Below are 24274 nucleotides of genomic sequence, written 5' to 3'. Positions count from 1 at the left end.
TGAGAAAATTTATTGATCAAGGCTCTATTAGGTCAATAGGTTATATTGTCGTTAAAATAAAAAAATTAAAACTTCAATAAACTGGTTAGTTCAGCTAAATAAAATTTTTTTTTTAATAAATTCGAAGTCCATGGTATTTTAAAGGTACGGGAATAGTCTATTTGTGCTTAAAATTTTTTTTTTCAATAAAAAAAAAAAATTTTTAAACTTTTGTTAAGGGCTGGTAAAAACAAAAAAATTTTTTCATTTTCATTCTTCGTAAAACTCGTCAACTTCAAGACCGATCTATCCCAAAATCTATTCAATTCAAGTTTTGGTGAGCTCTTTTGATTGCCACTAAGTACGTTCAAATCGGTTGATTCGTTCCAAAGATATCGTCAGACAAAAAAAAAATCACACACACATACATACATACACTCGGACATCATTCTGAAAATAGTCAGAATAGCTTCCTCGGACCTCAAAACGTCGACATCTTATGAAAATTCGATTTTCGAGAATCAGACCGAAACCAATAACTTCCCTTTTTTTGAAAATTTTCAATATTCTTAGCGGGAAGTAAAAAAGTGTAAGAGACTTTTTTTTCATCTAACTTGTCTTGAGAAACTATTTGTCAGTATTTTGTATTAAAACTTGAATTTTTTTTTGTGTGCCCTAATTTTTAGGCACTAATTTTCCAAAAACTAAAAGGGCGGATGTCTTGAGATACGCCTTCTAAGCTTAAGGATGCCCAAACTTTTTTTTTACAGATCTTTGCGTTTCGAAAAATTTCGAAGCTAATGGCAAAAAAAAAATTTTTTATGCATCCTTTTAGCATAATTCCCTTCTAACCTGTAGCAATACGCCCTTTTACCTTTTGGCAAACGATGTCCTATGTAATTAATCAAAACATTGAGTTGGATTTTAATGCAAAAAATTTCCAAACTTCGTAACCAACTTTTGTTAAGAAACTTTAAATAGTTTTTTAAAATTTTGAGTTTTCAAAATCTTGCTGTGAAATTTTTGAATTTTTACATTAATTGGACATTTCAATCAAAATTCAAGTTTTTTCAAATAACTATCAGTTTATGGAATGATCCTGAAATTAAAAGACAATGAGCAATTTTTAGATTTTTATTTTCAACAAGTCGATTACAAAAAAAAAAAAATGCACACATAGAAAATTTAAAAAAATATAAGTGCAAATTTTCTAAATATTTTTTTTTGTGATTTATTGATTTTAAAAAAATCTTAAAATTATCAGACTCCGGCTGACTTCAGTATCATTTTATGGACAGTGACATATCAATTTAACAAATGAAATGAACTTTATAATATTTATATTTTCATTTCAAATTTTTATTTTCAAATTACTTCACGTAATTTGATTTAAGTTTCAAGAAAATTTCTAGCAGTGCATGTTGGCTTAAATACCAGCATTTGCACGGATTTTTACTCCGTTATGACATTATAGTTATTTAATAACTATTTCAACAAAAAATTTGCCAAAAAGAAAAAAAACATAAGTTACCAAAATTATAAACAAAAATATAATCAATTATGACTGCTATTAAAAATCTGTTAATATGTTTAGATAAAACACGATAAGACAAACAATCAAACAAGCGCGTATGAGTTATGTTTTGTAAAATTTTCAATACATATTAATTTGATAAATATTTAAACTATTTTGGTTTCAAGAACACATTTTCCATGAAGACATAATTTTCCCGAGCCACACGGAGTACCTTCAGCGGCTTCAGGCAACGCCCAACCGTCACCTCTCGAACATTGAAGTTGAGTACAAATGCGGTAATCTAGTACAGTTGCAGTTCCATTTACTAACATTTTGCATTGTTCATCAGCATTCATTCGTCTTCCTGGCAAATATCTGCGCACTGGCTTACCCTGTTGAGGATAATTTCTTAAACACCAGCTGCCTTCGCTCCTAAAAATAATCAAATTATAGTTCCCTACTTTCTTCAATGCGCTTATGTAATTTTTGTAAATTAATAACCCAGCATAATTTTACCTCAGATAGTTGTGCATGTCTATCAAAGAACACCTTGACCAATCAAACGCTTGGGGCGTAAATTTATCGTATGTAGTCATTATGTAACCATGTTCGTCTGGGCAGCGTATGTTTCGCTCACCGTCGTGATTCATGCCAAATCTAAAAAATGAATGGACTTGAAAAATCTATTTGAAGTCGCTCTAACTGCCAGGGTCATCAGCGACTAATTAACTGTTGGGTGTAGAACGTGGGGACAGTGGGATATTTGTGATTTCGGCGTTGGGACAACCTCAGGGCAAATAAACCTCACGCTTTCGTGCTAAATTCGTATTTGCACTCACTGAGGTTCGAACCCAGCTTCTGGCCGACTGAACTTGTCTGAACGATCTAGAGTCATACGTCTTAGACCTCCCGGCCAAGAGCCCGGTTTTTTTTTTTTTTATTTAACTTACAAATGTCCTAATTCATGAGCAGCAGTTTGAATGCCGTCATAAGCACCTCTATCTCGTACAAAACCAACTTTATCGACGGTTTGGTAATCATCATTTATCGAACAGGCGCCGTTAACATTAGCTAGACCAAGAATCGAACATTGTTCAGGGTTTCCGTCGCATAATTTAAATCTGTTGATAGATGTCAATGTAATTGTTTAGTTTTATTTATTTAATCAATAGTAATTGAGTACATAATTTTATGGTGTCAGATACATACGGAAACATAGTAACTGCTAGATCGTAGTTGACGTCTAAATGTCTCTCCTTCTGCAGGAAATACAACCACTTTGCTTTGTGCTGAAGCTCTTCTATGGAATTCTTTAAATAACGTCTTTCAATGTTCATGTATGGAAGAACGTTGGTGTCCTAAAAATATTATCGTTTAATACTCTGGCTAAAAAAAGTACTTTCTTTATCAAGTACACTCGGATAGTTCACAATGATAAATAAACGCCTATTTATTTAATATGAAATTTCGTATCCATTCATTACTACAATTTCAAATTATGAATGATGATAAATTTGAAATTTGAATCTAATGAATATAAATCCTCAATTAAAAAAAAAATTACTTCACTATACTTACCATTTTTTTTTTTTATTACACTGTAAACAATTTGAGAAGTCAATGCGGATTAAATCTGAACTGAATACGGAACAAATAATTTTTTGCTTATTTAATTCCCTTGAAGTGAAATTCACTCCGAAGGGAGGTTTACTTTACCATTAAAATTCTAGATCGGAAGTGATCCAAGTTGAAATAAAATCCCTCTGTACTCCTGATTTTTTACAGTGTAATTTTAATCCCATTACGGTTTGCTTTCCCTCACTTAAAATTAATACTTATTTAAGTAAAGAAAAAAAAATCTGGTATTACTAGAGCAAAAATGAAACCAGCAATATTCAATCTAACTCTTGGATTTTTTAAGCTTCTGTATCTCATGTCGACGCCATTCCAAAATGCCATAAGATATATTAGCTTATCCATTAAATTTGATCCGATAGTCATGAAATAGTTATATTCAACGATCACAAGAACTTCGGGATAAACTGTTTGAGGAAACGATCTTTTCGTCCTAGATGTTATGTTTCGCGAAGCCGGTATTTCTATTGCTTCTGTGTAAAGTAAAATAATTATCAGAAAAAAATATCACACTAATTTGTAGATTTTGTCGAAAAAATTAAGAAGTTGTTCGTATTGAAGAACTTACGAGAGTGAAACTTCACATCAATTTCTGGAATTTTACGAATAATGTGATAAATTTGATTATCGGATTCGTGCTCGAGTGTATTGTTGAGAGATCTCCTTCTTCTTGCGTGTTCCATTAGTCGAGGCGGCACCGGTTGAATGTATGAATTGCCAATGTAACCCGTCTAATATCATAATCAAATATTGTTTCATTTTCAAAATTACTAAAAACTGCATCAGATTATCAGTAACTGTCTTACCAAAGTATGTCTTCCATTAGGATGATTATTAACAGCTACTGTAGTAGCATGTAAAGTATTTTTGTACATTAAGGGGAGGAGTGACTTCAATGCCTGAATAAAGATTGATAAATATTTTTATATGAACAATTTATGAATAAATCAATAAAATTCTGAAAAAATAAATTTCGCTTACTCCAGTGTGATCATTTATTATTGGTACGGATGGATTTGCTGGATTGTAATGAAGTGCCAGAATCGGTACATTTTCACCGACTAAAATTCCATCTATGGGATTTAACCATAATTTAAGATTTTCCCCAAAACGTGTTGTAGTGAGGTGTAGACCAGTGTAGCGACGATTTCGCGGTTTTGTTATAGAAACAGGTACAACATCATAAGTTGGCACTGAAATATTGCAATAAGAAAAAACAGAGTTTCGTTTATTAACAATCTGTCGTTTATTAACGATAGCAAGTCAGGATAGTCAATGGTCAATAACTATTTACCTTCAGCAGTATTTTTTACTGAGAATATATTGTTCAGTTCCTCTGGCGTCATCATATGATGAAGCTGTAATTTATTTTATTTTATTTGCTATTTTAATTTTATAAATTTATTTTATTGAAATAGTTACCATTTGCGAGGATACACTCGAAATAATACCGAGCAAAATTAATTTTCCAATCATTTTCGCGGAATCAAAATTCAAACGATTAGAATTATTTTTTTTCGCGCCTTATTAATTTAAAAATACTTGAATGGATCTTATACTTAAAATATTCATAAAAAATTCACTAGACTATCCGAGTTTTTATCAAATCGAGTGACAAAAATCCAGTAAATTTGATAGTTCAGCGAGCAGTATAAATATACAATCACTGCCCTTGGCGATGCATCGAACCAACAACACTTGTCCCAATAAGTAAACCACGTAAAAATTATTACTTATTGTCATACACATCAAAATAATTCTACGAACATTTTTTATTGTTGTTCAACAATTTATTATTATTGCCCATCAACAAGTATTTGTATCAATACATACAAATATTTAATAATTCTAATAATTCTTACATAAATTTACAGTTTTGTGTGTCCAATAAATTGCTCTTGTCATCACATTCAAACTTCTAATCATTAACGTCATAACACAACAAAAATATGTATACAATGGACCTTTTCGGCTGACTAGTTATCTGATGAGTTATAAAATTAAGGGAACGTCTCAATATTAATGTTAACCGCTCTTACACTCAGAAAATTAAGTAATTGTATTTATTATGCTCAATTTTTAATTCCAATCATCCTAGATCACTCTAGTGAGCGTAATTTTTAAATAATTTTTTTTTATCATTCATTCGATATAAGTGCTATCTCAGCCCACGCTCTTTTGTTCACCAAATAGATGTTTGCCCATTCAACTGCTTCCACGACGTTTGTGTGCGTGAGACGATTATCTGCGTGCGATGAGTAAATTTGAAGGCGACAAGTAAACTTGTTCCATTTAAAAATAGTGGAAACCTAAACATGCAAACATGCAAATAACCTTCTCAATAGGACAATTTATTGATAAATTGAGAAAAATATATATAGCCCGAACTAGGAATCGAACCCAGACCAATTTGGTATAGCGCCGAGTGCTATACCAGTCCAACAGCTCGAGATGCCCTCTACATACCCCTCGACATGACATCAACATAGTTCTGTCGAGAGTCTGGGACTCTAATATTCTTTTTCGTCCGATATTTTCTATTATTTTCCATTGGAAGAGCCTTAGAAATCATGTCGAATAACAACCAGAAGGAAATATAGACCCAGCACTCGGTGTTGTAAAAAAAAAATAGAATTATCGCCAGTTGAATTCTCTGGAAATCCCAGAGACATCCCATAGAAATCCCATAGAAAATACACACCCAGCACTCAGTGTTGTGAAAAAAAAATAGAATTATCGCCAGTTGAATTCTCTGGAAATCTCAGAGACATCCTATAGAAATCCCATAGAAAATACACACCCAGCACTCAGTGTTGTAAAAAAAAAAATAGAATTATCGCCAGTTGAATTCTCTGGAAATCTCAGAGACATCCCATAGAAATCCCATAGAAAATACACACCCAGCACTCAGTGTTGTAAGAAAAAAATAGATTTATCGCCAGTTAAATTCTCTGGAAATCCCAGAGACATCCCATAGAAATCCCATAGAAAATACACACCCAGCACTCAGTGTTGTAAAAAAAAAAATAGAATTATCGCCAGTTGAATTCTCTGGAAATCCCAGAGACATCCCATAGAAATCCCATAGAAAATACACACCCAGCACTCAGTGTTGTGAAAAAAAAATAGAATTATCGCCAGTTGAATTCTCTGGAAATCCCAGAGACATCCCATAGAAATCCCATAGAAAATACACACCCAGCACTCAGTGTTGTGAAAAAAAAATAGAATTATCGCCAGTTGAATTCTCTGGAAATCTCAGAGACATCCCATAGAAATCCCATAGAAAATACACACCCAGCACTCAGTGTTGTAAGAAAAAAATAGATTTATCGCCAGTTAAATTCTCTGGAAATCCCAGAGACATCCCATAGAAATCCCATAGAAAATACACACCCAGCACTCAGTGTTGTAAAAAAAAAAATAGAATTATCGCCAGTTGAATTCTCTGGAAATCCCAGAGACATCCCATAGAAATCCCATAGAAAATACACACCCAGCACTCAGTGTTGTGAAAAAAAAATAGAATTATCGCCAGTTGAATTCTCTGGAAATCCCAGAGACATCCCATAGAAATCCCATAGAAAATACACACCCAGCACTCAGTGTTGTGAAAAAAAAATAGAATTATCGCCAGTTGAATTCTCTGGAAATCCCAGAGACATCCCATAGAAATCCCATAGAAAATACACACCCAGCACTCAGTGTTGTGAAAAAAAAATAGAATTATCGCCAGTTGAATTCTCTGGAAATCTCAGAGACATCCTATAGAAATCCCATAGAAAATACACACCCAGCACTCAGTGTTGTAAAAAAAAAAATAGAATTATCGCCAGTTGAATTCTCTGGAAATCTCAGAGACATCCCATAGAAATCCCATAGAAAATACACACCCAGCACTCAGTGTTGTAAGAAAAAAATAGATTTATCGCCAGTTAAATTCTCTGGAAATCCCAGAGACATCCCATAGAAATCCCATAGAAAATACACACCCAGCACTCAGTGTTGTAAAAAAAAAAATAGAATTATCGCCAGTTGAATTCTCTGGAAATCCCAGAGACATCCCATAGAAATCCCATAGAAAATACACACCCAGCACTCAGTGTTGTGAAAAAAAAATAGAATTATCGCCAGTTGAATTCTCTGGAAATCCCAGAGACATCCCATAGAAATCCCATAGAAAATACACACCCAGCACTCAGTGTTGTGAAAAAAAAATAGAATTATCGCCAGTTGAATTCTCTGGAAATCCCAGAGACATCCCATAGAAATCCCATAGAAAATACACACCCAGCACTCAGTGTTGTGAAAAAAAAATAGAATTATCGCCAGTTGAATTCTCTGGAAATCTCAGAGACATCCTATAGAAATCCCATAGAAAATACACACCCAGCACTCAGTGTTGTAAAAAAAAAAATAGAATTATCGCCAGTTGAATTCTCTGGAAATCTCAGAGACATCCCATAGAAATCCCATAGAAAATACACACCCAGCACTCAGTGTTGTAAGAAAAAAATAGATTTATCGCCAGTTAAATTCTCTGGAAATCCCAGAGACATCCCATAGAAATCCCATAGAAAATACACACCCAGCACTCAGTGTTGTAAAAAAAAAAATAGAATTATCGCCAGTTGAATTCTCTGGAAATCCCAGAGACATCCCATAGAAATCCCATAGAAAATACACACCCAGCACTCAGTGTTGTGAAAAAAAAATAGAATTATCGCCAGTTGAATTCTCTGGAAATCCCAGAGACATCCCATAGAAATCCCATAGAAAATACACACCCAGCACTCAGTGTTGTGAAAAAAAAATAGAATTATCGCCAGTTGAATTCTCTGGAAATCCCAGAGACATCCCATAGAAATCCCATAGAAAATACACACCCAGCACTCAGTGTTGTGAAAAAAAAATAGAATTATCGCCAGTTGAATTCTCTGGAAATCCCAGAGACATCCCATAGAAATCCCATAGAAAATACACACCCAGCACTCAGTGTTGTGAAAAAAAAATAGAATTATCGCCAGTTGAATTCTCTGGAAATCTCAGAGACATCCCATAGAAATCCCATAGAAAATACACACCCAGCACTCAGTGTTGTAAAAAAAAAAATAGAATTATCGCCAGTTGAATTCTCTGGAAATCTCAGAGACATCCCATAGAAATCCCATAGAAAATACACACCCAGCACTCAGTGTTGTAAGAAAAAAATAGATTTATCGCCAGTTAAATTCTCTGGAAATCCCAGAGACATCCCATAGAAATCCCATAGAAAATACACACCCAGCACTCAGTGTTGTAAAAAAAAAAATAGAATTATCGCCAGTTGAATTCTCTGGAAATCCCAGAGACATCCCATAGAAATCCCATAGAAAATACACACCCAGCACTCAGTGTTGTGAAAAAAAAATAGAATTATCGCCAGTTGAATTCTCTGGAAATCCCAGAGACATCCCATAGAAATCCCATAGAAAATACACACCCAGCACTCAGTGTTGTGAAAAAAAAATAGAATTATCGCCAGTTGAATTCTCTGGAAATCTCAGAGACATCCCATAGAAATCCCATAGAAAATACACACCCAGCACTCAGTGTTGTAAGAAAAAAATAGATTTATCGCCAGTTAAATTCTCTGGAAATCCCAGAGACATCCCATAGAAATCCCATAGAAAATACACACCCAGCACTCAGTGTTGTAAAAAAAAAAATAGAATTATCGCCAGTTGAATTCTCTGGAAATCCCAGAGACATCCCATAGAAATCCCATAGAAAATACACACCCAGCACTCAGTGTTGTGAAAAAAAAATAGAATTATCGCCAGTTGAATTCTCTGGAAATCCCAGAGACATCCCATAGAAATCCCATAGAAAATACACACCCAGCACTCAGTGTTGTGAAAAAAAAATAGAATTATCGCCAGTTGAATTCTCTGGAAATCCCAGAGACATCCCATAGAAATCCCATAGAAAATACACACCCAGCACTCAGTGTTGTGAAAAAAAAATAGAATTATCGCCAGTTGAATTCTCTGGAAATCTCAGAGACATCCTATAGAAATCCCATAGAAAATACACACCCAGCACTCAGTGTTGTAAAAAAAAAAATAGAATTATCGCCAGTTGAATTCTCTGGAAATCTCAGAGACATCCCATAGAAATCCCATAGAAAATACACACCCAGCACTCAGTGTTGTAAGAAAAAAATAGATTTATCGCCAGTTAAATTCTCTGGAAATCCCAGAGACATCCCATAGAAATCCCATAGAAAATACACACCCAGCACTCAGTGTTGTAAAAAAAAAAATAGAATTATCGCCAGTTGAATTCTCTGGAAATCCCAGAGACATCCCATAGAAATCCCATAGAAAATACACACCCAGCACTCAGTGTTGTGAAAAAAAAATAGAATTATCGCCAGTTGAATTCTCTGGAAATCCCAGAGACATCCCATAGAAATCCCATAGAAAATACACACCCAGCACTCAGTGTTGTGAAAAAAAAATAGAATTATCGCCAGTTGAATTCTCTGGAAATCCCAGAGACATCCCATAGAAATCCCATAGAAAATACACACCCAGCACTCAGTGTTGTGAAAAAAAAATAGAATTATCGCCAGTTGAATTCTCTGGAAATCTCAGAGACATCCTATAGAAATCCCATAGAAAATACACACCCAGCACTCAGTGTTGTAAAAAAAAAAATAGAATTATCGCCAGTTGAATTCTCTGGAAATCCCAGAGACATCCCATAGAAATCCCATAGAAAATACACACCCAGCACTCAGTGTTGTGAAAAAAAAATAGAATTATCGCCAGTTGAATTCTCTGGAAATCCCAGAGACATCCCATAGAAATCCCATAGAAAATACACACCCAGCACTCAGTGTTGTAAAAAAAAAAATAGAATTATCGCCAGTTGAATTCTCTGGAAATCTCAGAGACATCCCATAGAAATCTCATAGAAAATACACACCCAGCACTCAGTGTTGTAAAAAAAAAAATAGAATTATCGCCAGTTGAATTCTCTGGAAATCCCAGAGACATCCCATAGAAATCCCATAGAAAATACACACCCAGCACTCAGTGTTGTGAAAAAAAAATAGAATTATCGCCAGTTGAATTCTCTGGAAATCCCAGAGACATCCCATAGAAATCCCATAGAAAATACACACCCAGCACTCAGTGTTGTGAAAAAAAAATAGAATTATCGCCAGTTGAATTCTCTGGAAATCCCAGAGACATCCCATAGAAATCCCATAGAAAATACACACCCAGCACTCAGTGTTGTGAAAAAAAAATAGAATTATCGCCAGTTGAATTCTCTGGAAATCTCAGAGACATCCTATAGAAATCCCATAGAAAATACACACCCAGCACTCAGTGTTGTAAAAAAAAAAATAGAATTATCGCCAGTTGAATTCTCTGGAAATCCCAGAGACATCCCATAGAAATCCCATAGAAAATACACACCCAGCACTCAGTGTTGTGAAAAAAAAATAGAATTATCGCCAGTTGAATTCTCTGGAAATCCCAGAGACATCCTATAGAAATCCCATAGAAAATACACACCCAGCACTCAGTGTTGTGAAAAAAAAATAGAATTATCGCCAGTTGAATTCTCTGGAAATCTCAGAGACATCCTATAGAAATCCCATAGAAAATACACACCCAGCACTCAGTGTTGTAAAAAAAAAAATAGAATTATCGCCAGTTGAATTCTCTTGAAATCTCAGAGACATCCCATAGAAATCCCATAGAAAATACACACCCAGCACTCAGTGTTGTAAGAAAAAAATAGATTTATCGCCAGTTAAATTCTCTGGAAATCCCAGAGACATCCCATAGAAATCCCATAGAAAATACACACCCAGCACTCAGTGTTGTAAAAAAAAAAATAGAATTATCGCCAGTTGAATTCTCTGGAAATCCCAGAGACATCCCATAGAAATCCCATAGAAAATACACACCCAGCACTCAGTGTTGTGAAAAAAAAATAGAATTATCGCCAGTTGAATTCTCTGGAAATCCCAGAGACATCCCATAGAAATCCCATAGAAAATACACACCCAGCACTCAGTGTTGTGAAAAAAAAATAGAATTATCGCCAGTTGAATTCTCTGGAAATCCCAGAGACATCCCATAGAAATCCCATAGAAAATACACACCCAGCACTCAGTGTTGTGAAAAAAAAATAGAATTATCGCCAGTTGAATTCTCTGGAAATCTCAGAGACATCCTATAGAAATCCCATAGAAAATACACACCCAGCACTCAGTGTTGTAAAAAAAAAAATAGAATTATCGCCAGTTGAATTCTCTGGAAATCCCAGAGACATCCCATAGAAATCCCATAGAAAATACACACCCAGCACTCAGTGTTGTGAAAAAAAAATAGAATTATCGCCAGTTGAATTCTCTGGAAATCCCAGAGACATCCCATAGAAATCCCATAGAAAATACACACCCAGCACTCAGTGTTGTGAAAAAAAAATAGAATTATCGCCAGTTGAATTCTCTGGAAATCCCAGAGACATCCCATAGAAATCCCATAGAAAATACACACCCAGCACTCAGTGTTGTAAAAAAAAAAATAGAATTATCGCCAGTTGAATTCTCTGGAAATCTCAGAGACATCCCATAGAAATCTCATAGAAAATACACACCCAGCACTCAGTGTTGTAAAAAAAAAAATAGAATTATCGCCAGTTGAATTCTCTGGAAATCCCAGAGACATCCCATAGAAATCCCATAGAAAATACACACCCAGCACTCAGTGTTGTGAAAAAAAAATAGAATTATCGCCAGTTGAATTCTCTGGAAATCCCAGAGACATCCCATAGAAATCCCATAGAAAATACACACCCAGCACTCAGTGTTGTGAAAAAAAAATAGAATTATCGCCAGTTGAATTCTCTGGAAATCCCAGAGACATCCCATAGAAATCCCATAGAAAATACACACCCAGCACTCAGTGTTGTGAAAAAAAAATAGAATTATCGCCAGTTGAATTCTCTGGAAATCTCAGAGACATCCTATAGAAATCCCATAGAAAATACACACCCAGCACTCAGTGTTGTAAAAAAAAAAATAGAATTATCGCCAGTTGAATTCTCTGGAAATCTCAGAGACATCCCATAGAAATCCCATAGAAAATACACACCCAGCACTCAGTGTTGTAAGAAAAAAATAGATTTATCGCCAGTTAAATTCTCTGGAAATCCCAGAGACATCCCATAGAAATCCCATAGAAAATACACACCCAGCACTCAGTGTTGTAAAAAAAAAAATAGAATTATCGCCAGTTGAATTCTCTGGAAATCCCAGAGACATCCCATAGAAATCCCATAGAAAATACACACCCAGCACTCAGTGTTGTGAAAAAAAAATAGAATTATCGCCAGTTGAATTCTCTGGAAATCCCAGAGACATCCCATAGAAATCCCATAGAAAATACACACCCAGCACTCAGTGTTGTGAAAAAAAAATAGAATTATCGCCAGTTGAATTCTCTGGAAATCCCAGAGACATCCCATAGAAATCCCATAGAAAATACACACCCAGCACTCAGTGTTGTGAAAAAAAAATAGAATTATCGCCAGTTGAATTCTCTGGAAATCTCAGAGACATCCTATAGAAATCCCATAGAAAATACACACCCAGCACTCAGTGTTGTAAAAAAAAAAATAGAATTATCGCCAGTTGAATTCTCTGGAAATCCCAGAGACATCCCATAGAAATCCCATAGAAAATACACACCCAGCACTCAGTGTTGTGAAAAAAAAATAGAATTATCGCCAGTTGAATTCTCTGGAAATCCCAGAGACATCCCATAGAAATCCCATAGAAAATACACACCCAGCACTCAGTGTTGTGAAAAAAAAATAGAATTATCGCCAGTTGAATTCTCTGGAAATCCCAGAGACATCCCATAGAAATCCCATAGAAAATACACACCCAGCACTCAGTGTTGTAAAAAAAAAAATAGAATTATCGCCAGTTGAATTCTCTGGAAATCTCAGAGACATCCCATAGAAATCTCATAGAAAATACACACCCAGCACTCAGTGTTGTAAAAAAAAAAATAGAATTATCGCCAGTTGAATTCTCTGGAAATCCCAGAGACATCCCATAGAAATCCCATAGAAAATACACACCCAGCACTCAGTGTTGTGAAAAAAAAATAGAATTATCGCCAGTTGAATTCTCTGGAAATCCCAGAGACATCCCATAGAAATCCCATAGAAAATACACACCCAGCACTCAGTGTTGTGAAAAAAAAATAGAATTATCGCCAGTTGAATTCTCTGGAAATCCCAGAGACATCCCATAGAAATCCCATAGAAAATACACACCCAGCACTCAGTGTTGTGAAAAAAAAATAGAATTATCGCCAGTTGAATTCTCTGGAAATCCCAGAGACATCCCATAGAAATCCCATAGAAAATACACACCCAGCACTCAGTGTTGTGAAAAAAAAATAGAATTATCGCCAGTTGAATTCTCTGGAAATCCCAGAGACATCCCATAGAAATCCCATAGAAAATACACACCCAGCACTCAGTGTTGTGAAAAAAAAATAGAATTATCGCCAGTTGAATTCTCTGGAAATCTCAGAGACATCCTATAGAAATCCCATAGAAAATACACACCCAGCACTCAGTGTTGTAAAAAAAAAAATAGAATTATCGCCAGTTGAATTCTCTGGAAATCCCAGAGACATCCCATAGAAATCCCATAGAAAATACACACCCAGCACTCAGTGTTGTAAAAAAAAAAATAGAATTATCGCCAGTTGAATTCTCTGGATATCCCAGAGACATCCCATAGAAATCCCATAGAAAATACACACCCAGCACTCAGTGTTGTGAAAAAAAAATAGAATTATCGCCAGTTGAATTCTCTGGAAATCCCAGAGACATCCCATAGAAATCCCATAGAAAATACACACCCAGCACTCAGTGTTGTGAAAAAAAAATAGAATTATCGCCAGTTGAATTCTCTGGAAATCCCAGAGACATCCCATAGAAATCCCATAGAAAATACACACCCAGCACTCAGTGTTGTGAAAAAAAAATAGAATTATCGCCAGTTGAATTCTCTGGAAATCCCAGAGACATCCTATAGAAATCCCATAGAAAATACACACCCAGCACTCAGTGTTGTGAAAAAAAAATAGAATTATCGCCAGTTGAATTCTCTGGAAATCCCAGAGACATTCCATAGAAATCCCATAGGAAATATAGCACTTGGTCTTGTAAAAAATATGGTGAACAAAAATTTTCCAAAAATATTTTATTAATCCATTTGTCTATGAAACGATTATAAAGTTTATAAAATGGCATGGAAAAATTTGAAATGTCATTTTTTAAAGCCTAACAAGTATATGAAATCAGTAATAGCTAAAAATAAATAAAAAACACTTGAGAATACAAAATAATAATGCTCACAGTACGTATCATTAGAGTACGACTTATATAATATATATATATATATTATTATTTAAAGACGCCGTGCGTGTATAGTATATATATATATATATATATATATTGTTTCTATACCGGGCTCCTTATATGAAAATTGATCCTTAAGGAGTAAACTCCAAAAAAATATGCACACATAGAAACTTTAAAAAAATATAAGTGCAATTTTTCTAAATATTTTTTTTTATGATTTATAGATTTTACAAACATCTTAAAATTATCAGACTCCGGCTGACTTCAGTATCATTTTATGGACAGTGAAATATCAATTTATTAAATGAAATGGACTTTATATTATTTATGTTTCAATTCAAATTTTTATTTTCAAATTACTTTACGTAATTTGATTTAAGTTTCAAGAATATTTCTTGCAGTGCATGTTGGCTTAATTACCAGCGTTTGCACGCATTTTAACTCCGTTTGGACATTATAGTTATTTAATAACAATTGCAACAAAAGATTTGCCAAAAAGAAGAAAAACATAAGTTACCAAAATTATAGACAAAAGTATGATCAATTATTACTGTCATTAAATATCTGTACATATATTTAGATAAAACCGATAAGACAAACAATCAAACAAGCGCGTATGACTTATGTTTTGTGAAATTTTCAATACATATTAATTTGATAAATATTTAAACTATTTCGGTTTCAAAACCACATATTCCATGAAGACATAATTTTCCCGGGCCACATGGAGTACCTTCAGCGGCTTCAGGCAACGCCCAACCGTCACCTTCCGAACATTTAAGTTGAGCACAAATGTGGTCATCTATTACAGTTGCAGTTCCATTTACTAACATTTTGCATTGTTCATCAGCATTCATTCTTCTTCCTGGCAAATATCTGGGCACCGGCCTGCCCTGTTGTGGATAATTGCTTAAACACCAGCCGCGTTCGCTCCTAAAAATAATCAAATTATAGTCCCCTAATTTCTTCAATGCCCTCATGTAATTTTTGTAAATTAATAACCCAGCATAATTTTACCTCAGATAGTTGTGCATGTCTATCAAAGAACACCTTGACCAATCGAACGCTTGGGGCGTAAATTTATCGTATGTAGTCATTATGTAACCATGTTCGTCTGGGCAGCGTATGTTTCGCTCACCGTCGTGATTCATGCCAAATCTAAAAAATTAATGGACTTAAAAAATCTATCCAAAGTCGCCCTAACTGTCAGGGTCATCAGCGACTAATTAACTGTTGGGTGTGGAACGTGGGGACAGTGGGATATTTGTGATTTCGGTTTTGGGACAACCTCAAGGCAAATAAACCTCACGCTTTCGTGCTAAATTGCTCACTGAGGTTCGAACCCAGCTTCTGGCCGACTGAATTTGTCTGAACGATCTAGAGTCATACGTCTTAGACCGCTCGGCCAAAAGCCCGGTTTTCATTATTTTATTTAACTTACAAATGTCCTAATTCATGAGCAGCAGTTTGAATACCGTCATAAGCACCTCTATCTCGTACGAAACCTACTTTGTCGAGGGCTTTTCTATGGTGGTCTATCGAACAGGCGCCTTGAACATTAGCTAGACCAACAATCGAACATTTTTCAGGGTTTCCGTCGCATAATCTAAATCTGTTGATAGATGTCAATGTAACTGTTTAGTTCAATTTATTTGATCAATAGTAATTGAGTACATAATTTTATGGTGTCAGATACATACGGAAACATAGTAACTGCTAGATCGTAGTTCAACCTAGGTAAATACCTCTGCAGGAAATACAACCACTTTGCTTTGTGCTCAAGCTGTTTTCCGGAATTCTTCAAATACCCGTTTTTTATTTGCATGTATGGAAGAACATAGTTGTCCTAAAAATATTATCGTTTATTACTCTGACTAAAAAAAAGTACTTTCTTTATCAAGTACACTCGGATAGTTCACAATGATGAATAAACTCTTATTCATTTAATACGAAATTTCGTATCTATTCATTACTACAATTTCAAATTATGAATGATGATAAATTTGAATCTAATGAATATAAATTTTCAATAAAAAAAAAAATACTTCACTACTTACCATTTTTTTTTATTATTACACTGTAAAAAATTTGAGAAGTGAATGCGGATTAAATCCAAAGTGCATTCGTAGTGAATACAGATCAAATAAATGTGTTTATTTAATCCCCTGGAAGTGAAATTCACTCCGAAGGGAAGTTTACTTTACCATTAAAACTCTAGATCAGAGTTGATCCAAATTGAAATGAAATCCATGTTTACCCCCGATTTTTTACAGTGTAATTTTAATCCCATTACGATTTGCACGCCCTCACTTAAAATTAATACTTATCTTAGTAAAACAAAAAAAAAACGGTTATTACTTCAGCAAAAATGAAACCAGCAATATTCAGTCTAACTCTTGGATTTTCTAAACTTCTATATCTCATGTCAACGCCATTCCAAAATGCTATAAGATATATTAGTCTGTCCATTGGATTTTTTCCGATCAACTTAGAGTATTCATATTCAACGATCACAAGAACTTCGGGATAAACTACTTGAGGATTCGATCTTTTCGACCTAGATGTTATGTTTTGCAAAGCCGGTATTTCTATTGCTTCTGTGTAAAGTAAAATAATTATCAGAAAAAATATCACACATATTAGTAGATTTTGTTGAAAAAATTAAGAAATTGTTCGTATTGAAGAACTTACGAGAGTGAAACTTCACATCAACTTCTGGAACTTTACGAATAATGTGATAAATTTGATTATCTGATTCGTGCTCGAATGTGTTGTTGAGTGATCTCCTTCTTCTTGCGTGTTCCATTAGTCGAGGCGGCACCGGTTGAATGTACGAATTGCCAATGTAACCCGTCTAATATAATAATCAAATATCGTTTCATTGTCAAACTCACTAAAAATTGCATCAGATTATGAGTAACTGTCTTACCAAACTATGTCCTCCATTAGGATGATTATTGACAGCTACTGTAGTAGCATGTAAAGTATTTTTGTACATTTGGGGTAGGAATGACTTCAAGTCCTAAAGAAAGAATGATAAATATTTATATGTGTTCAATTTATGGATAAATCAATAAAATTCTGCATGACTAAATTTCGCTTACTCCAGTGTGTTCTTCTATTATTGGTACGGATGGATTTGCTTGATTGTAATGAAGTGCCAGAATCGGTACATTTTCACCGACTAAAATTCCATCTATGGGATTTAACCATAATTTAAGATTTTCTCCAAAACGTGTTGTAGTGAGGTATAGACCAGTGTAGCGACGGTTTCGCGGTTTTGTTATAGAAACAGGTACGACATCATAAGTTGGCACTGAAATATTGCAATAAAAAAAAAAACAGAGTTCGGTTTATTAACAATCTGTCGTCTATTAACGATAGCAAGTCAAGATAGTCGATGGTCAATAACTATTTACCTTCAGCAGTATTTTTTACTGAGAATATATTGTTCAGTTCCTCTGGCGTCATCATATGATGAAGCTGTAATTTATTTTATTTTATTTGCTATTTTAATTTTATAAATTAATTTTATTGCAATAGTTACCATTTGCGAGGATACACTCGAAATAATACCGAGCAAAATTAATTCTCCGATCATTTTCGCGGAATAAAAATTCAAACGATTAGAATTATTTTTTTTCGCGCCTTATTAATTTAAAAATACTTGAATGGATCTTATACTTAAAATATTGATAAAAAATTCACTAGACTATCCGAGTTTTTGTCAAATCGAGTGACAAAAATCCAGTAAATTTGATAGTTCAGCGAGCAGTATAAATATACAATCACTGCCCTTGGCGATGCATTGAACCAACAACACTTGTCCCAATAAGTAAACCACGTAAAAATTATTACTTATTGTCATACACATCAAAATAATTCTACGAACATTTTTTATTGTTGTTCAACAATTTATTATTATTGCCCATCAACAAGTATTTGTATCAATACATACAAATATTTGATAATTCTAATAATTCTTACATAAATTTACAGTTTTGTGTGTCCAATAAATTGCACTTGTCATCACATTCAAACTTCTAATCTTTAACGTCATAACGTGATACCGACCTTATCTAAATAAATTTGAATTCATAATAACACGCACCCCCAAACCCAACGGTCTTACATCTACATGAGGGTGGGTTAAGAAAACCTACAATTTTTTTTTTGTAATGTTATATCGAAAACGTTGTTGTAAATGACAAAAAAAAATTCCCGTGAAATACGAGCTCTGGATATTAATATTACGAGACTCCGCATCGCGATTTGCGATTTTCCATGTAAATAACCTGGGAAATTTTTTTTGAACTGTAGAATTTTGTAACATTTGCTAATCAGTTGGTCGAAAAGGTCAATATATATTTTTATTGAAAATTTAACGCTTTACAAAAGTGGCGTCTTCTGATTTTTGATAAATTTACTCTTTCAAAAGTTATTCAAGGTCAATTTATGTTAATTCATTTTATGTTAATATGAATTCGAAAATTATTTAACTTTTTCGGTGAAACTATTAGTTCTAGCACAACAAAAATATGTATGTAATGGGCCCTTTCGGCTGACTAGTTAGCTGATGAGTTATAAAATTAACGAAATCTCTTATTATTAATGTTGAAGACTCATATATTAGGAGTAGGGGTGTGCGAATAATTCGAAAAAATTCGCGAATTATTATATTATTCGCAAATTTTTGAGTATTTTGAATTCAGAGTTTGTTACGTTCGATATTCAAATATGAAATTAACAATTAATATACATTTTATTTAAATCATGAAATATAATTACACGAATAGAAAAATTAGTATGAAAATCTGCACAAATTTTTGTTCGGAAATTAATAATTATAAAAACCAAAATGAATTGAAAAGATCTCTTGCCAATATTAGTATCTAGATTTTTTATGTTACTGACAGAGATGAACATACATTGAAATTGAGCAATTGTTTTCTCCGGGTAATTGATTTTTAATCAAAAAGTATTTGATTCGTAAGTAGAATATTTTAATACACGATGTAATGGAATTCAAATTCGAAACAATAGAAAATCCAGTAATATTTTGATAATTCGTGAATTGTTCGAATTATTCGAAAATTTCCGAATTATTCAAAATTTTTCGAATTATTCGTCGACTTTAGAATAATTATAATTATTCGATTCGATTCGAACGATATTCGCACACCCCTTATTAGGAGAATTTTTTTCCCGTCATTTGTCTTTAATTTGCATTATATGTTATAGTGAGCGTAAAAACATATAAATAAGTAAAATTTTTCCTTCCATTCCTAAATTTTTTAGCAATAGATTTTGGTAATATAGATCGGAAAATATTATTTTTATTGATTCTAATAAATCTGAATTATTATTTTCCTAGAGCTCAATCACAAAAATCTAGAAAATTGTTCACCTTGTAGGCCAGCCCCAGACTTTTCCACTTTTGCCAAACTTTTTTATACGTTTTTGGGTTCTAAGACATTCAATCTTATATTGTAGTAAAAAAATAAAAATTAATTGACAAATAAGTAATTTTCAAATTAAAATTTTATTCAATAACATCAACATACACACAAAAAATAAATATTTATTTACAACGATCAACAATTCTATTACTTAAAACACTTCTTATCTATATATTTATAAATTAATTTGACTTTCAAAAATACATTTCCCATGAAGACACATTTTTCCATTTCCACAAGCTGTACCTTCAGCAGCTTCCGGTAGTGGATCACGAGAATTGTTAATTGAGCACTTAAGTTCTGTGCAAATACTATCATCTATCACAGCTGCACTTCCGCTGTTCAAAATTCTGCATTGTTGATTTGCATTCATCAGCCGTCCTGGCAAATATCTGTATATCGGTTTACCCTCATTAGGTTTATTGTTTAAACATGATGCTCTTTGGCTCCTGCAATAAAACATCTATTAATCACCGGCACAATAAATTATTAACGGTAACTATACAGCAGCGTCGTGTCACTAATTTTCGATTGTTACTAAAGTATACATTCGGAAACAGTTCGTGCGGTAACGTACTAGCCGAAAAAAATCCATTTCAAAATGATATTAATAGCATATGAAGGGTTGAAACCGCGCGTCTGCACATGGGAATTTATTAACTCGGAAGTAAAAATATAAAATAAAATTTTCTTACATTAAGAAATTTTGCATATCTATCAACGAACATTGTGACCATTCAAATGCATATTTTGTGAATTCCTGGGATGGAGCCATCATGAAACCATGTCTAGCTTCACAATTTTGGTTAACGGTACCGTCATGACGCATGCCAAACCTACAAGGTAATTAGTAATTACAATGATTAGTAGCTTAATTTAGTCGATATACCCGTACTCGGAAAAATTATTGTTTGAAATGCTGCGGCGTTATACTAAAGCCCGGCTATTTTGGCCACCCGACGGAAATTTAAATAAACACATGAAAAAATTGCTGAACATAGCAAAATTTACAGTGGTTGCAATAATTTGTAATATAATGGTTGTCAATTTTACTACGGCCATAGTAATTTTTGTAATATGTTTATTTCAATTTCTGCTGGTGGCAAAAATATTTGGGCTTTACTATAGTACACCAAAGCATTTCAAACGAGAATAATTTTTCCGAGTACGGGTATATCAACAATTCGAATTTTTTCAAAGTTCCAAAAATCCTCAACTCAAAGTTTCGAATTTTCTCAAATTTCGATGTAACTGAAGATCCGAACGTTTTTTGCAGAACGGAAATAAAATAAGAAATTGAAAAGTAAAAAATCTAATGGTTCTAGATTTTTGAAATATTTCGCATAAGTGCTAGTATGTCAGCCGGAAACTGCAGGCCACCTCCGACTACCCCTTAAGCAGTCAAATTACATGAATTTCTTTAATTATCGTTGCGCAAAAAACGTTCCAATCTTCAGGTAAATAAATTTAGAAGTTCATTATTATGAACATTTTTGGAACAAACTTTTTTTTACACAAGTATTCATTATTATCCTTGACTTACAAATGCCCTAATTCATGTGCAGCAGTATTGATTCCATCAAAAGCACCTCTGTCATGTATTATAGCGACTCTTCCCATTGTCTTTTTCCCGTCATCTACATGACAAGCTCCTGCTATCTCTGCAACTTGTCCGAGGATACGACAGTCAGCCAAGTTCTCGCATAACGTGAATCTATTAATTTTATAAATTATTCATCAGTTTATAATACTTGAAGTTGACCAATTATTAGTATTCATTTATTTTTTCTGTGAGTATCAAATACGTACGGAGTCATAGTTACTGCGATGTCATAGCTATTAATAGGAATTAGTTTTTGCATAAAATACAGCCATTTTCCTTTTGCTCTGAGAATTTTTGTTAATCCCATAAAGTTTTCATTGAGAACTCGAATGTACGAAAGAATATATGGGTCCTATTATTAGATTAGAAAAAAAAAATTTTTTTATCATTATTAATAAATAAATAAATTAAAGAAATTTGTTAATCACCTCAGCGAAAAGGATACCAGCAATATTTAATCTAACTTTTGGATTTTCCAAGCTTCTGTATCTCATATCAACGCCGTTCCAAAATGTTATCAGATATAAAATAGCATCTTCTATTCCTCTAAATCTGGCGAAGAAGTTGTAATCAGCAATAACCAATAATTCGGGATATATTATAGCTGGATATACTTTTTTTGGTCTGATTAACACGCGTGGTAAATATGATTTTTTTAATGATGCTGTTGAAAATAAAATTTAAACTGAATTTTATAAAAATATTAACGAATTAAAAGTTGTCATTAATGCTTATAAATATTAATAGAACAAATTAATTATTACAAATCCTAATTACAGTGAAAAAATTATTTGCATGGCGATACTTCGTCACATTATTGAATAGTGAGCTAACTTTTGCCGATATCTAAACTTAATATTTTTTAGAACTTGATGAAGTCGCTACAAAAGTAATGAAATATTGCTAATTAACGAATGTTTTATCGAAATCAATGAATTAATTTATCAAAATCAGATTATGGTTAAATTCCGAGTCATGGACTTGTCTTTGTATTGTTGCCTATAGATCAGTAATTAGCTACATAAATTATATCTGAACTGATACTAACGTGAGTGCATTTTAGTTTGCGGTATTTTATGAACGAAATGATAAATTTTATTATCGGACTCATGATCCGGTGTATCGTTAATCGATTTTCGATGTCTTTTTGCGTGTTCCATCAGTCGAGACGGCACAGGTTGAATGTATTTATCACCAATGAAACCCTTCTGTAGCACGAGATAAGAAAACAAAAAAAATTTATATCGATTCACTTAAAATAACGTATTTTTTGTGAATGATAATTAATCTTACCATACTTTGTCCTCCATCAGGATGATTATTAACCGCAATTGTACTAGCGTACAAAGTATTCTCGTATAATTGTGGGAGTAAAGATTTTATCAACTAAAAAAAAAAATGATATTAATATTTAAGTAACTCAAAAACTAATTTATTAAATATATAATCTTACTTCAGTATCTGTTCGTATATCCATCAATCGCCTATTATTTGGGTCAGTCTTGAATCTATAAATTGGCAAATTTTCTCCCGCTAAAATACCATCAGCAGGATTGAGCCACATTTTAATATGTTGGCCAAAAGGTTTAACAGATAGAAGCAGACCACTGTTAGACCGATTTCGCGGATTTGTTATAGAAATTTTTACAATATCGTACTGAGGCACTGAAATAATTTCATTAATTTCTTTGGTTATTTAACAATTTTATGTAATTATTTGGTACTTGTGCAGTTCTCAGGCTTCACCTACTTCAAATCTCGATATAGTGGCACTCGGAACAGAACTAAATCTATCACTTCCGATGACATTTCTGACTCTAATAACAACTCGCGACCTAAGCCTTGATAATTAGCTAAGAACCACTTGATCCTAAAAAAACGTTCCGTCACACTGCGCATGTTCACAATTTATAACTTTGAAACGAAATGAAAACCGATGAAAGTCTGATAAAAAAATTAGCGAAACTAAAATCATGAGTAAACTGATATATGTTTAATAAAAAATGTTAGTTTTGTGAAACAGGTGGAGCCTCACTTGTGCATAAATACCAATAACTTTTACTTGATTTTTAACTTAGTTCAAATGAAAATTCACCTTCAGTAATTTTTTTAACTCCGAAAACTTCATTCAATTCATTTTGAGTCATCATATGATGGACCTGCAATTAAATTTGATTATTTTTATACTTAAATTTTTGATACAATTTTCATTACTATTTATTTTATTGCAATTACCGATTGCGAACCTGTAATCACACTAATAACGAGTAAAATTAATTCTATATACATTTTTTTTTTTTTGAAAAAAATTCTATAGGAATTCTAACAAATTTTTCAAAAATATTTTTTAACCACTTATTGTGTTATAAAATTTCGCAAGACTACTGAAGTTCTATGTGGATTAGAAGACGACGAAGTTATGCTATTGGAAAAAAAAAAAAAAAACAGGCATTATATGTATATAAAAGCTGTTGACAGTCCGCTGAACTAAATACACTTGACTCAATAACTAAATCATATAAAAAACTGTTATTCATCAATAACTATTTACAATAATATATATCATGATTCTCTTACGCACTTTCTTTTGATTATTCGTTAATTCATCATTGTCGTACAAATAATATTTGT

The 24274-nt window shown here is 33.3% G+C and overlaps 4 protein-coding genes across 4 annotated transcripts in view; 1 reads left to right on the top strand and 3 right to left on the bottom strand.

The window, feature by feature from the left end:
* Positions 1 to 24274, top strand: part of LOC130668606 (uncharacterized) — a 153058-nt gene that overhangs the window by 95947 nt on the left and 32837 nt on the right. The gene's annotated exons all lie outside the window — the stretch shown is intronic.
* On the bottom strand, positions 1660 to 4606 carry LOC130668603 (A disintegrin and metalloproteinase with thrombospondin motifs like). The gene is made up of 9 exons (XM_057470959.1): positions 4553 to 4606; positions 4425 to 4488; positions 4112 to 4323; positions 3937 to 4029; positions 3699 to 3861; positions 3365 to 3603; positions 2705 to 2853; positions 2446 to 2616; positions 1660 to 1927 (listed from the first exon to the last, which is right to left on the bottom strand). Exons 1-9 carry the CDS (start codon positions 4604 to 4606, stop codon positions 1660 to 1662), a joined length of 1413 nt encoding a protein of 470 aa, XP_057326942.1.
* Positions 15247 to 18182, bottom strand: LOC130668591 (A disintegrin and metalloproteinase with thrombospondin motifs like). Its single transcript, XM_057470951.1, has 9 exons — positions 18129 to 18182; positions 18001 to 18064; positions 17686 to 17897; positions 17511 to 17603; positions 17273 to 17435; positions 16940 to 17178; positions 16282 to 16427; positions 16023 to 16193; positions 15247 to 15514 (listed from the first exon to the last, which is right to left on the bottom strand). The coding sequence occupies exons 1-9, from the start codon at positions 18180 to 18182 to the stop codon at positions 15247 to 15249; spliced, it is 1410 nt and encodes a 469-aa protein (XP_057326934.1).
* Positions 20216 to 23542, bottom strand: LOC130668590 (A disintegrin and metalloproteinase with thrombospondin motifs like). Its single transcript, XM_057470949.1, has 9 exons — positions 23394 to 23542; positions 23097 to 23250; positions 22937 to 23029; positions 22692 to 22851; positions 22072 to 22307; positions 21850 to 21995; positions 21584 to 21754; positions 20736 to 20876; positions 20216 to 20489 (listed from the first exon to the last, which is right to left on the bottom strand). The coding sequence occupies exons 1-9, from the start codon at positions 23540 to 23542 to the stop codon at positions 20216 to 20218; spliced, it is 1524 nt and encodes a 507-aa protein (XP_057326932.1).

Source organism: Microplitis mediator, chromosome 5 (assembly GCF_029852145.1).
Source record: "Microplitis mediator isolate UGA2020A chromosome 5, iyMicMedi2.1, whole genome shotgun sequence".
Lineage (NCBI taxonomy): Eukaryota > Metazoa > Arthropoda > Insecta > Hymenoptera > Braconidae > Microplitis > Microplitis mediator.
This window is presented reverse-complemented; position numbering and strand designations above follow the sequence as displayed.

Bases quoted from the DNA above. Each gene is read 5' to 3' on its own strand.
- LOC130668603 (XM_057470959.1), bottom strand. From the start codon at position 4,606: ATGATTGGAAAATTAATTTTGCTCGGTATTATTTCGAGTGTATCCTCG. The intron at 4,030-4,111 runs GTAAGCGAAATT...ATCTTTATTCAG, and splicing joins TAATAAATGATCACACTGGA to GCATTGAAGTCACTCCTCCC. The intron at 3,604-3,698 runs GTAAGTTCTTCA...TACTTTACACAG, and splicing joins TGATGTGAAGTTTCACTCTC to AAGCAATAGAAATACCGGCT.
- LOC130668591 (XM_057470951.1), bottom strand. From the start codon at position 18,182: ATGATCGGAGAATTAATTTTGCTCGGTATTATTTCGAGTGTATCCTCG. The intron at 17,179-17,272 runs GTAAGTTCTTCA...TACTTTACACAG, and splicing joins TGATGTGAAGTTTCACTCTC to AAGCAATAGAAATACCGGCT. The intron at 16,194-16,281 runs GTATGTATCTGA...ATCTATCAACAG, and splicing joins CTAGCAGTTACTATGTTTCC to ATTTAGATTATGCGACGGAA.
- LOC130668590 (XM_057470949.1), bottom strand. From the start codon at position 23,542: ATGCGCAGTGTGACGGAACGTTTTTTTAGGATCAAGTGGTTCTTAGCT. The intron at 22,308-22,691 runs GTTAGTATCAGT...TATTTTCAACAG, and splicing joins GCAAACTAAAATGCACTCAC to CATCATTAAAAAAATCATAT. The intron at 20,490-20,735 runs GTAAGAAAATTT...GTTTTATTGCAG, and splicing joins GATATGCAAAATTTCTTAAT to GAGCCAAAGAGCATCATGTT.